General features: G+C 43.3%; 1 protein-coding gene across 6 annotated transcripts in view; it reads left to right on the top strand.

Moving 5' to 3' along the window:
* Nucleotides 1-16558, top strand: part of Galphas (G protein alpha s subunit) — a 218032-nt gene that overhangs the window by 33394 nt on the left and 168080 nt on the right. For all 6 annotated transcript variants that reach the window (XM_055061898.2, XM_055061899.2, XM_050193607.3 and 3 more), the window contains exons 6-7: nt 15042-15096; nt 15153-15226. In XM_055061898.2, the coding sequence (XP_054917873.1) occupies nt 15042-15096; nt 15153-15226 (129 nt within the window). The remainder of the gene's footprint in view (nt 1-15041; nt 15097-15152; nt 15227-16558) is intronic.

Raw genomic sequence — 16558 nt, 5'->3', positions numbered from 1 at the left:
ACCTGGACAACTCACCTGTTGTTGTCCAGAATAAACAAGTACTCTTCATCAGCAGTGATGTAAGACAGAATGTCAAATTTGCAGATATGGTATGGTGCCGCCATGTCGTACGGCAATGCCAAAACAAGGTGTGCACCATGTTTCTTTAGCAACTTGCAGGGGGCCATTGTTATGTTCTCACATTCTGCACTTTTTTCTAGTGGTGCCACGAACATCTGCTTCTGAATTTTTCTTGCCTAAACAGGCATGTAATCAAACACAAAGGAAGATAATAGACTGCATTCTCTCTGAAATGCTATTTTTGTGCAATGAACCAGCAGTTAAGAGGGAAGATTTTTGTACAGTAAAAGCTCGTTAATTCACTACTCGTTAATTTGAAATTTCGGATAATTCGAATTAGTTGCCGCGGACTGTCCCACAATGTATTGAAAGCAGTATGTAACACATCCCGCTAATTCACACTGAAATCCGCACCGCCACCGATAATTCGAACTCCGCATCATCGTGGATGGGGAGAGTGCTAGTGCGCGGGAGCACGCTGGCGTCGCCGCGCGGGTCGCGCAGCTTTGCTTTTTCGATCAGCGGCAAGGACGATAACACCCTCGCCGCGCGCCATGTTCTTTGCGTACGAGCGTGCGAAGGTGAGCCGGCGAACGCGGCTCAATCTCGCGTGCGCGAGAGGGGAAGGTGGGGCGGAGCGCGCCCTCTCTTGTCGCGCGCGAGGCAGGGGGGTGAGGCGAGGGAGGGACCGGGGGACGATCTTCGGCGGCTGAGGCGGCTGCTGCTTACGGCGCGGCCATGCGGCCGCCGCATCTTGAAAGCGATCTGCGACGTGGCCAAAGTGCGCACCCGCGTGGTCCTCGTCTTCAAAGTGATCTGCGATGTTTGCAGAGTGCACGTATTGCCGGTAGCTTCAAATGGGATGTGCTTTCTACGTTTTGTTCGCATTAAAGCGAGGGCTGTACGAACGTCAATTCGCTCGCTGCTACTGCTGCGTGCCCTCACTCCAGCGTTTTTCAGCGAGTTTCCGCGGTCATCGAACGAGATGCGTTCATGCTCACCTGTGCGCGCGTGACACAGTGCTTGTTAATTTAGTTAGTAAGCAAATGCTTACAAGTTTACACGGCCGATAAAGCTATTATCCTTACTTTGTATAGCTATCTACTAATTTTCTATCGCAATCGATGCTTCGCTTTTCGCGCGAGACGGAGACTTTTTTTTTTCTCCGCCCCAGTCAGCGCGACGAACGCGCGGATGGAGCAAGAGCCATCTCGACGTCAGGCGCGTCGAACCGCGCTGGCCGCGTCCGGTTACGTTGGCTGCGCCAGAGCTTCGAAGTATATACGTTTTTCACGCCAGCGTGACGTAGCGTGTGCGCGCGTGCTCACGCCACGTCAGACTATATACGCGCCTTAACCGAGCGATTTTTTTCTCTGACTTTCATTAGTTCGAATTTTGTATAATTCGAATTTTCATAGCATCCCCGCGGAATTCGAATTAACGAGCTTTTACTGTATACCTGGCCTGTCCAATTCTTTCCATAAAGGACGAATGGCAGTAATCTTGCTTATGTCTAGCAGCCATGCGAGACAAGGGCGGAGACAGGGAGGTGGTGATATAGATAAGCTGCCTGCTTCGCTCATCTTCTTCCCCAAGCAAGAACAGATTTCTTGCTTGCTTTCTTCTTCTCAGCATATTCACTTAGAATAAATTTCAAGTTAGGGTGGCACATTGAACACTGCCGAGTTTCATTAAACTTCAGATATAAATTATTTTTTCGTATGTACTGTCAATCCCAAATATATAGCCGGGACACGTCAGTGGGAATGAACTCGGCGTATGACGATCGGCCATTTAACGCGGTTGTAAAAGACATGTGGTGAGGCACATTCACACGCGATTCACGGTACACATGTGCTGATAGTGGCATGGTGCATATGGGCTGGTTTGCTTTCATGCTGCATTTATTTCTACCTTATCCTGAATAAAAACGCAGTACAAGCGTGAGACACACCACGATCTTGCAACCGCTCGATGCAAGCTTTTAGGATTAGTGTCACAATCAGTTAATCAAATAACATTCCACAGCACGAGTGACTTGCAACATTCGTCTGAAAAAAGTAGGCTTTTGTGCATTTGACACTGCCTTGCGTAAACAAATTGGCAAATTACAGTATTTCATGATCCCGGGGAGATGCAAGATGTGCAATGTTTTCAGATAGGTAATTAATAGGCATATATTATATTTAGCATTATGAATATATTAAACTATTTAGCAATCCCCCTTGAAGTTCGATATATCCTGGATGGACTGAAAACTTTGAGGCATTTTCAGTGTGGACAGTTAAGACTTGCAGGTTTTCAGTCATTTTTACAATGTACAGACAAAATACATGATTTTAGCAAGCTTTTTCTTGCCTTTTGCTGTGCCTGAAGTGTTATTTCTGCAAAAGAAAAGAAAAATCACATTCTAGTTTGCTTAAGTTTTCCTAAAGTTTGGTGCCTCACGATTGTTCATCTGTTACAACAGAACTCATGTGCAAGGTTTATGAACTTGCCACGATGTACAGTTTCTTTAAAATACAACGCATATTGCAGATACTTGCATATTTGTGGTGTAGCGATTGTGCCAAGTCTAGTTTTTTGTTAACGTATACTTTTCTTTTGTTTGTTTTATTTGTTTTACATGCTTGTCTATTAACTGCATCACTTGTTAATAACAATTAACCAGGAACCATATTTTGCAAGGATTCATTCCCTCCATTCTGTTTACCTTATTTGCACGATTCTACTGCACCCCCGATTGTAGCGCGCAGTTACATTGCCTAAATATAAAAAAAATTAACTTGGTGCCAATTCTACTACGCACATCAAGTAATGAAACCTGAGTCGACGCGTACCATGTTGAAACGGCTTTATATAAGAGCACATAGACGCACACAGCTGAATCTTAGGGGCTAGTTGCTATGGCAGTTTGACGACACCTACTTTTTGCTGTCTGCTGACCGCAGTAAGTAATCTTCAGTTCCATCTAATGCATTAGAAATGCCACATATACACCAAACTAGAAAATGGTGACTGCCAACCAAGGCATAAAAAAAAAAAAAAAAAACTTTCGTTCGATGGCAGTCTGGCCATTGGGGGTGAGCTCCACCTCTGGAAAAGCTGTCGCCACAGTCGGCGTGACCTGGCATGAGGGATCACGTGGACACAGCGACTGCGTTGGTTGCTTTGGAAGCGCCGAAGTGAACTGAAAAGGGAAGTTTAAAGTCTCACCTGCGCTGCAGTTGTGATTAAGTGGTGAGGTTTTTCCGCCTTGACAACATTTGAAAGCACTAAAATAGGTAATGGCTGCTTTTGGAGGCATGCAGCATGGTAGGCTACTGCTTGGTACCACAGTGCCGGACGTACGTAACAGAGCCTGGTGTCAGCTTTATTTACATGTAGAGGCAGGACAAGGAGCTGCGTGAAGCTTGGCTCGCGAAACTTAGAACCGGCAAGCAGCCATCAGCTACAACTTGGGTGTGCAGTAAGCACAGACGCGAGGAGGATTTCTGCTACGGCGTCGGGACTGTGATGTTCGGTGAGTAGCAGAAAACGCACACTGTGATGCTTGCCCACGCCCACTGCCCGGCTAATGTCATGACGTTTTATTTGGTCTATGAACTTGTTTATGCTAGATTCTGGTAAGTTCACCGAAATTGAAAGGGAGCGCTAATAAGCACATTAAAAATAAGGCATTGCACATGGTCATGTTTGTGTTATGAATTAATGTACTGAATGAATTAATGAATGAACTTATGAATTAATGTAATGGAAGTACTATGTATTAATGTACGAAAAAGAAGGAGCGGGAAATCGCATGCTGAGAAGACCGGTAAACATACAGTGTGACGCAACTTGAGAAATAATAACGAAACATCTAAGAATTTGGAAGAAAAAAAAAAGATTAAATCGTTGCGACAGCTTATTATAGTCGCCTTAGGCATTGAAGTCTAAAACGAAATTATTTTTGAACAGCCCTGATAGCGTCGACGCAGCAGTGGTTGCTTGTGTACTGTCAAATGCTCATATTCTACCGCCTAAAGCTAATGGCACGGTGCGAAAACGCGTTCACAGCAAAAGCAAAACATTGTGTGCGAACATGCATGCAGATGCGCAGTCTGTCGCTGCGAACCCGTGTGATCGCTGCATTGAGGCTTCATTCTGTTATGCTCCATTCAGTTATACAGACAGCCCACTATAAAAACATATGTCACATAGCTATAAAAACATATGTCACATAGTTTGCTCTCAGCGTTTGCCGTTTCATGCAAGAAGCCGGTTTGGCAGACTCCATCGCGGCGACCGTGCGCAGTGGCGTTCACTGTATGTATTTGGTAAAGAGATGGCGTCTGTAAATGATTCTGTGCTTTCAGTTTGCCCAAGATTGTAATTTTGACAGTAAAAACTTCCTTCGTTTTTAGAGTACTTACAGAAATGTCCAGGAGGGCTGCTGCGTGGTGTTTTTATTGAGCACTGTTAGCCAAACTTGTGAAGGAGCGCGCCGCGTTATCCGTCATACTATGCAAGGGAGGCTTTTCCGACAGATGGCGACTCCGTAAGTCCTCGTCCCCAATAGCTGCCTTGCATTGAGTTATTTTTTTAATTAAGAATTGGTTTAGTTTTTGATTTTGCATAGAATTAGTTATGATTGTAACGAGCATGCAAATTTGAACATTTTATTAAAGAAAGGTGCGCATTAGAATCGTGCAAATACAGTATATATTTCCATCCTTTCACTGAGTGGCCAAACTGGTAAGTGTGGTGTCATACAAGCAAGCAGTGAAGGGCAGAATGGAAAAGGAAAGCAATTACAAAATGAGGCCCCAGTAACATGGGGAGAAATCATTTTCTGAGACGAATTCCATTATTCAATTCAAAAAGTGCTATCAGATTCAGATGTGTAGTTAGTTGGCTCTTTGCCCATGTCTGCAGTATATGAATATATGAATGGTCATGTAGGGCTGTGCAAGGGCAAATTTGTTACGTAAAAGGGTACTTCTGTATTAATGTATATGCCGTGCTTCTTATTGCTGCTTGCTTGGTGACTAAACACCCTTGAATCAAAATTTGCTGCTGTTGTAAGCATATGAAATTCTTATTGTTGCAACAGCCTTTGGAGAATCTTTCCTTGTGTGGAACCTACAACAAATTATTTTGCGAGTTTTGTTTGAGTAGCTTTGGTATTGTAAATACTTAGTTACGAAGTTCTGTATTTCTTAAAAAAAATATGCAATAGGAAGTTGGGGTATTTGTAGTGCACTTCATATTAATAAACTAAGTAATTTCACGCAATCTCTTTTAGTTAAAGCCCATTGTGCTTGATTCAAGGTTGAGGGAAGTGGACACCTCCTGCTCCAGACACCAGTCAAGACATACACCTATTCTTTGGTAAAAGGGGAGCCATCAGCACTCTGCATTACGAAGTGCTTTCTCTCTCAAGCACAATGGTGCTTAGCTTCAGTGATTTAACAAGAACTGGCGTACTAGCATAGCATAGCTAATAGCTTTTTATTTAAAGGTATGCTGAATAGTAATTTTGCTGCCATTATTTGTAATGTAAACAAAAGCTGGTCCCCCACAAAAAATACTGGATTAACAAGCAGTACACAAAAAAGTTTTGATTTTTATGCTTGCCAAGGCACTTCAGTGCAAACAATGAATGCATTAGGCCTATCCAGATTGCCCAGAAGTAAGGCATATCATTGACGGACATTACTGCTTGAATAGCTCGCTTGCTGTAGCCAAGGCCTCATTTTGAGTTTTCTTCGATGAGCTGCTTCTGCACGTCCGACTCATACATTTGCATTGGCAACAACAACAGTCACAGCGCAGAATCTCAAGAAAGTGCTACAAAGAATGTTATATTATCAGATGAGTCATTGTGCCATTTGTTTACAAAAGACTAGAAACTCTTTAGATATGGATCTCAGTTGTACAGCCATCACATCTGATCTGGTTGCCTTCAGCATACGATTTCGTTTGTTAGTTTGTGCTTTCTTGTTCACTTTATGTGAATATATTTCAACTTCATGTTTGTTGTGAAAGGTGCAGCTGGAGTAAACTAAATACTATAGAGCTTGCATCTGGGCAACAGTAGTTTGCTTGCAGTATACGAAGCACTGGCTGCCTCTGCATAAGCAGTAGAAAGATAGGGGAAGAATGCTGTAAGCATTTACGGCAGGAAAGGCAAAATACTTTGCATAAGATAAGGTCATAGCAAATGCGCCAGCTGTAGGAGGACTCGTCCACATGTTTTCCAGATTGGCACGATGTCATACCCACGGCTCGCATACCAGAAATGAGCTCCTTTACTAAAGTAAATAATAAGTGAAAGGATAGCATCAGTTCTTGTTATTCATTTTTGGGCATAGATTCAGTGGGTTGTAAATTTTAAGTATTCCTTTACTGCGGTCCTGAACTACCCCTTGGGCTTGGTGAAAAAACATAGTCCATGGATAGCATACGCTGCTGTGAACATCTCAGCCAAATTTTGCAGTTGTGTGCAGCACGCGGAGCTCGCAAGCAGAGCACGAAGTAACCTTTTTCTCAAACTCTCTCTTTTCAACAAAAGCATGCTCCTCACTCTTTTCTAGACGCTTTATTTTTTAATATAGCAGATTCCTATATGCGGCTGCTATTGGCCAATAGCTGACATCAATCAAGAACGGTGTTTGGATCAGTGCACTTCTTCCTACTCTTACCGTGTATATCTATTGATGCAGTTTAATAAACAGGCTAAAGTAAGCTAAAATCTGCCTTCGAATTTCGATAATTACATACTTCTGGAAGAAGCCGACTATCGTCTGTTCATGCTCAGCCGCAGCTGCCTCTGTAAGAATTCAACTGTGCCCACCTTGCATATCGGTGTTGCAGCTGTTGGGTCTTGCTAATTTCAACTAGTTTTGAACACTCACCTAGCCTCTAACAATGTGAAACTTATAGTCAGGCCACACGTATGCTTGCCAACGTGTACTCACTCCTGTCCACTCCTGGCTAGATGCCTTGGCAGGCTTTGCTTTGTTTTAAGTTATTGATAGCACTTCAAAATGCGCAAGTTGGACGTGGCTACTATACGTTGGTCAAGTTGATGCAGGCCAAAGTTAGTCTGCACCACGTAGCAGGGCCAGACTGGAGCATATGACCGCGAGTGCGCACTCAAGCCTAGTCGTGCACAAAGCAAACGGGCATATGCACTACAGTTGAATGCAGCCTTGGTCTGCTATGTAGTGTAGATACCATGGACGCCATGGGGGGCTGCGACGAGACTGCTGGCTAAGTGCACTGCGGCTTGTTGAGGACAACCGCATTTGGCACGCTGTAGGTGCCAAAATTGGAAGTAGCGGCATCTGCATGAATATTCAAAATCAAATTTGAAGTGTGCGCCCCGTTAACATTCAGTAGGCGGAGCGTTGCGGATACGTCCTGTTCTGCCATAGCCTTCGCGGTGCAAGGTATTGAAGGAGGAGCGAGAGCACCGCGAACGGGATTGTACTCAACCTTTGATTGCCAATAACTTCACTTCTATACGCATTGAAATACTTTCTGTGGCAAAGTATTTCTGAAATACTCTTTTTTTTTTTTTTAACTTCAGATGCATTTCTTGACTTCAACAAAAAGTGGTTGAGGGCCGTTTCAATGCACGGCAATGCAAAATGCCCATATGTGAAAAGTGACTAGCTGGAAAGAACAAGGAATCTAAGAGCAGGAAGGTGCTCCTGCGTAGCATAATGTTAATTGCTACAGCAAGCAAGTTGCTACCGCAGCTTTGCATTCATGGACAGCATGCTCAGCTTCTAAGTGAAGATCATTTGTATTTTGCTCATTAAACAGCCAGAAACATCAATTTTTTGCCTAGCAAAGAATTTTGGCTAACCATTATAACAAGTTGGGTATTTCCTCCCGTTAAACGGAGTATTTCTTGTTCCAATCTAATTCACTACTACTGCCTTCTGGACCTGTATTTTGTGACATTCCATATGATTTTCCATTCTTCTGTTGTGTTGTACTGTGTGGCTGATTTCAGAGATAATGATAGCATGGTGTTGACCGCATCTGAGCCAATGACAAAGGTCGAAAAGAATGGTTCATGGAATGAATTGTTAAAAAAAATCTGCCGCATGTAGCTCAGTGGCCATGTCCTTGCGCGTCTGAGCCTGAGGTCATGGTTTCTATGCCAGTCCTTCCGGCTGCGTTCTGATGGTTCGGAATGTAAACATGCTCGTGTACCATGCATTAGGTGCACAATAAAGAACCCCAGGTGGAGAAAATTATTCCGAAGTTCCCCACTACAGCTTGCCCCATAATCAGATTGTGGCGTTATGTAAAACCTCATTATTTAATTTTTTAATGGTTAGACAACATTACGCTTTGATTATTGAAAAGTGTGTGCACCATTGTGAACACTAAAATTGAGTGCAAAGACGATAAATTATGTATCATGCCTCTGGGGCATAGTTCACAGGACAAGAAGAATGTCATTAAAAACATGTTTTATGCTTCTCGTGTCTTCTGAAATGATTAAGTTTGGCAAAAGTGTTTACTCAATTATATTTGGAGGATAATTTCGGGAGAAAAAAAACAAGGAAAAAGGTTACTGCTAAATTGCTGCAGAGAAAGCGACATGGATCTGAAATGCGCAACTGCACCACTATGCAATGCCTATGAGTCAAGAGTATTGATCATTGATGGTGCCACTTTAGACAATTTTGCATGGTTGTTAGGTTTGGCTTAGCTTGGCTGCCTTGGCTTAGTTTAACTGGCCAACTATGTATAGAATAGTAAAGTTGGCTAAAGTGGATGGGCAATTCCAAACCATTCGCACCAGCTGTATAAGCGCTGCAGGCAGTCTCCAGCACTCGTGCAACTCTTTTGTAGGAAAAAGGCAAAAAAGGCAGTCACCCCAGCAACCTTGTGCTAGTAAGTCATACATTGCAGGAAAGACGTATTCTGGTCAACGACATGGGATGGCGCAATGACCTAACTTTAAAAACATTTATAATAACATGTCATGCTAGTAAATGAACTGTCATCGCCATTTTTATTATGGACCATAGCAGTGCAATTTACACCTGAACGTATGGCAAAAGTACAATTTTCTCAAATTTGTGATAATCTTTTTTATACATATTGTGTTTGTGGCATAGGAAATCATTTTTAGTCAACGTTTAAGGGGCCATTTACCATACCCTATTGGAAATTTTGTTTATGCACTGAAAGTTGTAAAGCACTGTATAAGAAGCATTTTACAACAAACAACACATACACACACATGCATGCACATGCACAAAACCATACCTGACAGAAGACTACACTTAGCAAAATAACTGTATAAATGTGCGAACAGAGAAGGGCATGGTGGATGAGGCTTTGTTATACACAAGATCAACTGGCAGTTACTGGCAGTTACTGGCAGTTACTGGCAGTTGATAGGAGCGTGGGAACAATTCGCAGATGACAGCAGAAGTATGGAGCTTTTTACTTTGGCACAGAGGGAAAAGAACACACATAGACATTTGGTGTGTTGGTGTTATTATTTCTAACGTTAAGTTATGTGCAATAATGTACCAGACAAATAGCTACTGTAGCATGCAGTGGTTTTTCAAAACCACGTGTCATGATGTTGATGTTGCAGGCATTCAGCACGATGCAGACATGCCTTTGGTGTGGCATTTGCTCTCTGCCAGAAAGCAGGGCTCCCTGTAATGTAAGAGCAGGTGGACACTATCTGAATTTTAAGCTGTTTATTGTGGCGTAGGTTGGTGTAATACCTTGAAGACATGATTGTCAGTGCATGATCTAGGCACCGTGCTTGTCTGTAATGCCCGAGCCTGGTAAGGAGCCCTGACTGTAGGCAGTCACAAATGGTATTTTTCTCCAATAATAAATACTGTGAAAATAAAGGGAAGGCATGTAATAGGGGGTACATATCAAAGTGCAATTTCTCTGAATTACCCATGTAAAGTTTACACACTTGTACACATCATTTTTGAAATTTTTTTTCTTGTATACCATGTCTTGCATTTTATTGTGAAATTCTAATGGTGCTTCAATTTTTCTCTTCAACAATGTTTTGGGAATGCATTGCCCAAAGCATTACGCAATGCATTCCCAAAATTATAATTCCCAATGCATTGTAAGCCACATTTATAATTGAAATCTGAGAGGGTCTTGTTCAGTGCTGGTTAGCTTGGCATCGAATGACCCATACTGTGGTCAAACACTATTGTACATCTTCGAAGCACACTGGCTTGGAGGCATTCACGTCATTTTCATGGTTGGTAGCACAATGTAGGATGCAGCACATTAGATTTGGCTGTTTAGAATGAAGCATTTATATGCAACTTTCTGGGCAACATAAGGAAACAGATGAAAACACTTGGTGGTCTGGTGTTGCTAGTAAGACTTGGGCATTCTGGTTTTAAGGGAGGTCCCACAATAGCTCTACCACATCCATATGCCTGGATTTTAACCTTCTGATATGCAGACGGCTGGGTTTTGAGTTTGTTGAACGTGAGAGTACAAATATTATTCGGTGTCCATTGTGCATTGCAAGATAACTGAGCTAGAGAAAGGTTATTTTCTTTCGATGAGCACTGTGCATGTTTGTACAGCTTGCTGACCAGAAGGGTGATTGGAAGTTGTACCATGCCTTCCTTAGACAGTGATCCTACTTTCTATAGTTGTCTGTATTTGTGACAGATCATACACTGAGGTGTACCAGAGGCTATTGAGGTGGCATGTGGCACTGTTTTCAGAAAGCTGCAGGAATGTCCCTACTGGAGAATTTAGTATGTGTAGGGAAATGTGGAATAACAGAAGCTCCTTTTTTAATAAAGCAGCACAATAATTTTCCAGAATTGTTGCTCATTACTTTATTTTCCTTGTAATGTGCATTCTTAAACTGTGCCTCACATTTTCTAAAATGTAAGCCTCCTTCCTTGCTCATCAAAACTGAACTAAGGGGGTTAGCTGCTACACAAACCAATAACAAAGTCAGAGAAAGTACAGTTAAACCTCGATATAACGAAGTAGGTAAAATCGGCAATTTTCTTCATTATGTCTAAATCTTGTTGCATTGAAATTTGGCCTTTTATGGAAATAAGTACATTCGCAGATCGATTTTATGGGGAAGGCTGTTTATGGCTAGGATCTGGTGGATCACGTCCGTGCATAGACGAAAGCTTTTTCATATGTGGGTCGATTCTGAAGGTAAGTGCAATATCGGGCCGACCCGTGGAGGAGGTGAAGCAGGCATTAAGCACTATTCATACGTGGGCCGATCCTGAAGGTAGTGAAATGCCGGGCTGACCCGCGGTGGAGGTAAAGCAGGCGTTAAGCATTCCCCTCCACATACGTTGGCAGTCGCTCAAGATGGTGCAATGCCGAGTCGACTCGCGGCTTAGGTGAAGCAAGCGTTAAGCACTTCCCATACGTGGGCTTATCCCGAAGATAGTGCAATACCGGGCCCACCCGCGGTGCAGGTGCAGTTCGCCATTATTTAAGGCGCCCACATACACAGCTTCGCTGGTCACCCTTCTTCATAGAGAGGAAGAGCACTTAGTTTTTTCTCACGTGGAAACGGGCCACAGAATGTTCCGAATTATAGGGCAATCGAAAAAGCAAATTTGAATGAGAAAACAATTCATTACGATGAATTGAGTTGGCAACAAATGATATGGTTTCATGCCACGTCGACGATATCTTCACATAGTCGGTACGAATTAAGCGAAGCCAGCCACACTATCGTGTGCACTCTGCCCCACGGCTGCTAGCGTCGCCCGCACTGGGACGATGACATCATGGAAAGCGCCAGCAGCAGGGAGCGACTACTTCATCCGCCGTGTCTCCAAAATTTGAGATTACACAACCTTCAATACTAAACACGCCGGAAGACATTACATGATGCCACTCCGTCTCAGCACGCCCACTCTTTGCACACGCGGCAGATTACCTCTAAAGCCTGTTTCACATGCAAGCGATTGAGCGAATGGAGGGAACAGCGGTGCGGCGCTGCGAAGCTTTTCTTGAGGTGTTGTTTCACATGCATTGCCACCGCGCGTCTTTTGCTGCTACGAATACCAATGTTGCTGGCAAAAAATACTGGACTTTCAGCCAGTTTCGGTAGTTTGCAACTAGCAACACAAGAATTGTTTTGTCCCTGCTTTTCAAATTTTTATTTTATAGATACATATATCCTGCGTTTTGAGTATCTAAATCATGCTTACTTTTTATCTTTTTTGTTGTTTTTGTAAAAAAAATTCGCATATGCGGCGCACAAACCCGCGAGCGGCTCGGCACTGTGCCATAATGGACGCGAGTGTGTCGGCGGAGATGGATTTATGTGCGCCACATGATGATTCTTGCATGCATCTTTTACATGTATTTAGATAGGAGCACCCGAGCTAAAGCTTCCACTTAACTAAAGGAATGCCAGCTTTATTTTTCTCATGGCTGCGTAATTAAAACGATACTTGTACAAATCAACTGCGTAGAATAACCGTACGCAATAAAGAAAAAAATCAAGAAGCGTGTGATGTGTGCGTAAACTGGGACAATAAATACTTACAAACGCGTGCTTGCAAGAGCGTGACGAAGAGCGTTTCAGTGCGAATCACGACAAGCGCACGAAGTCTGCGCGGCGACAAAGATTGTTTCTGACAAGCTTCAGCATTTCGCTAGAGAGGCGAGAAAAATTAATCTTAACACAAGCATCATCATGCCTTTCAAGAGTCTGTAGCATTTAAAAAAAAAAAAAAAAAAAAACCACTGACAATCTTGCAGTTCAATACAACTGGTGTCTTTGCTTACCGGTGTCAGTGTTTTAGCAAGGCGTCCCTGAGTTCCAAAGGGGCTCCCCCATTGCAGAAGTTGTCTTTCACATTCCACAGCTGTGGCCGTTTCGAAACCTCACTGATTAGCAATTCGTTGAAAAGCTATCTTGGCATGCTGCCCGTACCACATGTAGCAAGTAAATAAACATCGTCCTATGCACAGGTTTTCCCACACTATCCTCCACTGGTCACGTGGCAAGGCGGGCCGTCATTGGTTCGGAAGCAGCGCTGCCATCGAAATTCCAACTTGCTGGACCCTCGCCGCTCCAGCTGCTAGTGCTGCTGCCGTCGCTCGAAACAGTTTCTGCGTTGCGGCGGAGGGAATCGCGAGCATTTTCGTTTGCATGTGAAACAGGCTTAAAGCAAGGTGCGCGGCTGCGTATGCGCGCAGTGGGCAGCCACAGCCAACTTCACCTCTCCCCCCTTTCCTGTCCTACCCTTAGCGCGCGCTTGATCACGTTACCACGATCTCGCTCCTCTTCCCCTCTTTCCCTTTGCTCGCGCCGGGAGGCGGCACTCGTGTGTAAAGTCACCATCTTTCTTTCTCACTCTTGCACACTTTCACTCGCTCCTAAAGCACAAAGTGCATGCGGCCCGATAGGATCTTATCGTACTTGACTTTACATGGAACATGATGTGGCTTCACTTCAGGGTTCGCTCTTGTCGCACCGCTGGTGATTTGAGAGCTGCATTTGCAAGCAGCTGCTTGTAATTCAGTCATTTGATGATCTGCATCTGCGGAAGCTTCCATTTATTGTCTGGCCATTCCTTTGCTGTGGAAGTAAAATTTTGTCATATCGAAATCGCATACAAATACACTTCGTTATATTGAGGTTGTAGTTACATAGATATCTATCGTCTATGGTAGATATCTATCGTTAGATATCTATCGGTTATGAAAAATTAAATATTTCGTTGTATAGAGTATTTCGTTATATTGAGGTTTAACTGTAGTTGTAAAGTTGAAATGAAGCGATCCAAAGTGGTTTCACATGTACAAAAATAATGGCTTGCTGGGTAAATTTTTTTTCATCATCATCATGCACCGTCATAGTCACTCATGCTATCTCTAGCTGTGGAGACTATCCTGGCACTGCTTAAAGGGCCCCTCACTGTGCCCCATGACAAATTTTGGTTATAGACTGGAAACGCCATCTAGGGAGCATCTTACTGAATTTTTAAAATCAGTTCACTATTGGAGGAGATTGAACTGTCCTGTTACCAAGCCACCAGGAGGTGTGTGTTACTGTCAACAGAGATTCTCCCCCTTTGCCTTGAGTAGCGTCCGCAAGCAATGCTCCTCCCCTGCCTTCCATACCAAAGCTGAGGGACCTCGTTACATGCACGTGATGAGCCCCCCCCCCCCCTCTCCCTAATTTTTCCTCATTCTTTTTTTGTTGTGCCGCACACTCCTAGTGGTACCATTGCGCATTCTCTTGGCTGATTAACCGGTCACGTGCCAGTGTTGGTGACGTCGCAGGCTATCTTATTGTTACAGGCAGTGTATCTTGCATAGAGGCATTTGTGCATGTAACCTTGTCTCTCTCATGAGAAGGGAGTGTGGCCATCAGTTTGAAATTTCAAGTTTTTGTGCCACACAGCGGTTTCGTACTAATCATCGCTACAGTATGATTTACACACTGCGCTTGTCTGCTTGCATTGTCCAAACCTGGTGAGGGGCCCTTTAAGCTAACTTGCCCATCGGTGCCCATAATAAATTGTAGATCGGTTTTATAAAGCCAGTTTGTGATGCTTCAGCATGAGATTTTGCTGTTGCATCTGCTTTAAAATCTGCAGCTGTTAAAAACTGAACTGGTTTCTCGCATATGTGTACTAATGTTTATGGGCCACTTCTCTGTCCTGAAATGGGGGTGATGGGAGATAAGGGCTTGTGGTTTACCTTTAAAAAATTAGGAAATATAGAGCTTCAAAATATAATGTTGTATAGTTGCGGTTGTGTGGTAGTTTAGTCCCTATAAATGCCATTCTTTTGCTTCATTATAAACATTTATTGCTACTAAATATTTTGACAGTTCATAAGTTGAAGAAACCTGTTGATGCTTGATAGTAATTCCTACTTACATTAAAGTTAGTCTTGTTAGGCAGGTCAGAGCTGTAGCAAATCAATGCCATTACTGGCATTCATTAAGTTTAATTTTTCTGCAGTTTTCTGGACAGAGTGGCTACAATTAAGCAACCAGATTATACTCCAAATGAACAGGTAAGTTTATGTATGTCAGTTTGGTGAGCTGCTAACCAGTTTATGTTATTTTCTAGGACATTCTGCGGTGCCGAGTGTTAACCTCAGGAATTTTTGAGACAAAATTTCAAGTGGACAAGGTCAACTTCCAGTAAGTTTGCCGCCAATTTTGATTGCAGCTTGTTGGCGTTTGCGTAGTAGTAGTTCGTAGTAGTCATTACTGCTGTAAGACTGCTATATGTCGTTATGTTATATTATATTTCACTGTAACTATTGATAGGAACTTCTGTACTTGACATAGTGCGGAGATATTTAATGTGAAGGTTCTGGCCTATGTATAACCCTTTTAAGCAATTAATGCTTTAGCTCCCTTTGTCGGCGACCTTCAATTGATTTTTTGCCAAAAGCAAGAGTTGTTATCCAGGCACTCGAATGAGAACATCCAGGCGAGTTGCGAGAACAAAACGAGATCACCCGGGCAACCAGTCAAAACTTTAAAAAATGCGGTCTCTGGTCCTCAATCCTTTGTACAGGACTGCATTACATACACTAGTTACCGCCCAAAGAAGCTACAAAAAATATTGCTTCTGAGTTTTTCCTTATGTTCGTTCACAATATCACTCAAGCTGTAACTTCTAGACGCTGAATTTTTGTTTGTCATTTCCAATAGCGATGTTCAAAAGGCACATACAGGGCACCGTACACTTAATTGTCATCTTTTGGCGCTGAGCGCTCGTATGAATGCCAGCGATCCGAGAGTCCCATGGCCTGGGTTTTGCGCTGCAACAAGAAGTGGCACGAAGCTGCGTGGCGCCTCCTTTAGGCCCTTCTACTTGCCACGGTGGCTTAGCAGTTATGGTGTTGTGCTGCTAAACACGAGGTCACAGGATCAAATGCCAGCCGCAGTGGCTGCATTTCGATGGAGGTGAAATGCAAAAAAGCTTGTGTCCTGTGCATTCGGGGCACATAAAAGATACCCTGGTGGTCAAAATTAATCAGGAGTCCCCCATTACGACGTGCCTCATAATCAAATCGTTTTGGCACTTAAAACCCTAGAATTAAATTCATTCTTGTTCTAGCTGGGCAGTGCACTCTGTCTCCCTGGTGTTTTTTGCTGCCTGTCGTGCCACATTCACCTGGTTTTCTCCTTCTAGCTGGGCAGTGTCCATACGGACCTGTGCACAGTATGGCATGGTGCGGTGTGCCGTTGCAAGCATGCACTACACCCATTTTAAGATTGTGGCTAGTATCATCTCCAACCAGTCTGATTTGCCGGTTGCCATTTCATGCTTACATATGAGGAGTTTTTTTTCGAAATGAGCCAAATCCACAAACCGAAACTGGGTCAGATAAAACGGTAATGACAAGAAAAACTAGGCAACTTTCTCATAGAAAAACCGTTGCAATGAAATGGGTCAAATAACGCCAGGCGAACGTGTTCGCAGATCGTATTTCGTATCGAAATTGAGCCAGATCCAGCTGT

Source organism: Dermacentor andersoni, chromosome 1, assembly GCF_023375885.2.
Source record: "Dermacentor andersoni chromosome 1, qqDerAnde1_hic_scaffold, whole genome shotgun sequence".
Classification (NCBI taxonomy): Eukaryota; Metazoa; Arthropoda; class Arachnida; order Ixodida; family Ixodidae; genus Dermacentor; species Dermacentor andersoni.
The sequence above is the reverse complement of the archived record's forward strand: the minus strand, read 5'-3'. Positions and strand labels throughout refer to the sequence as shown.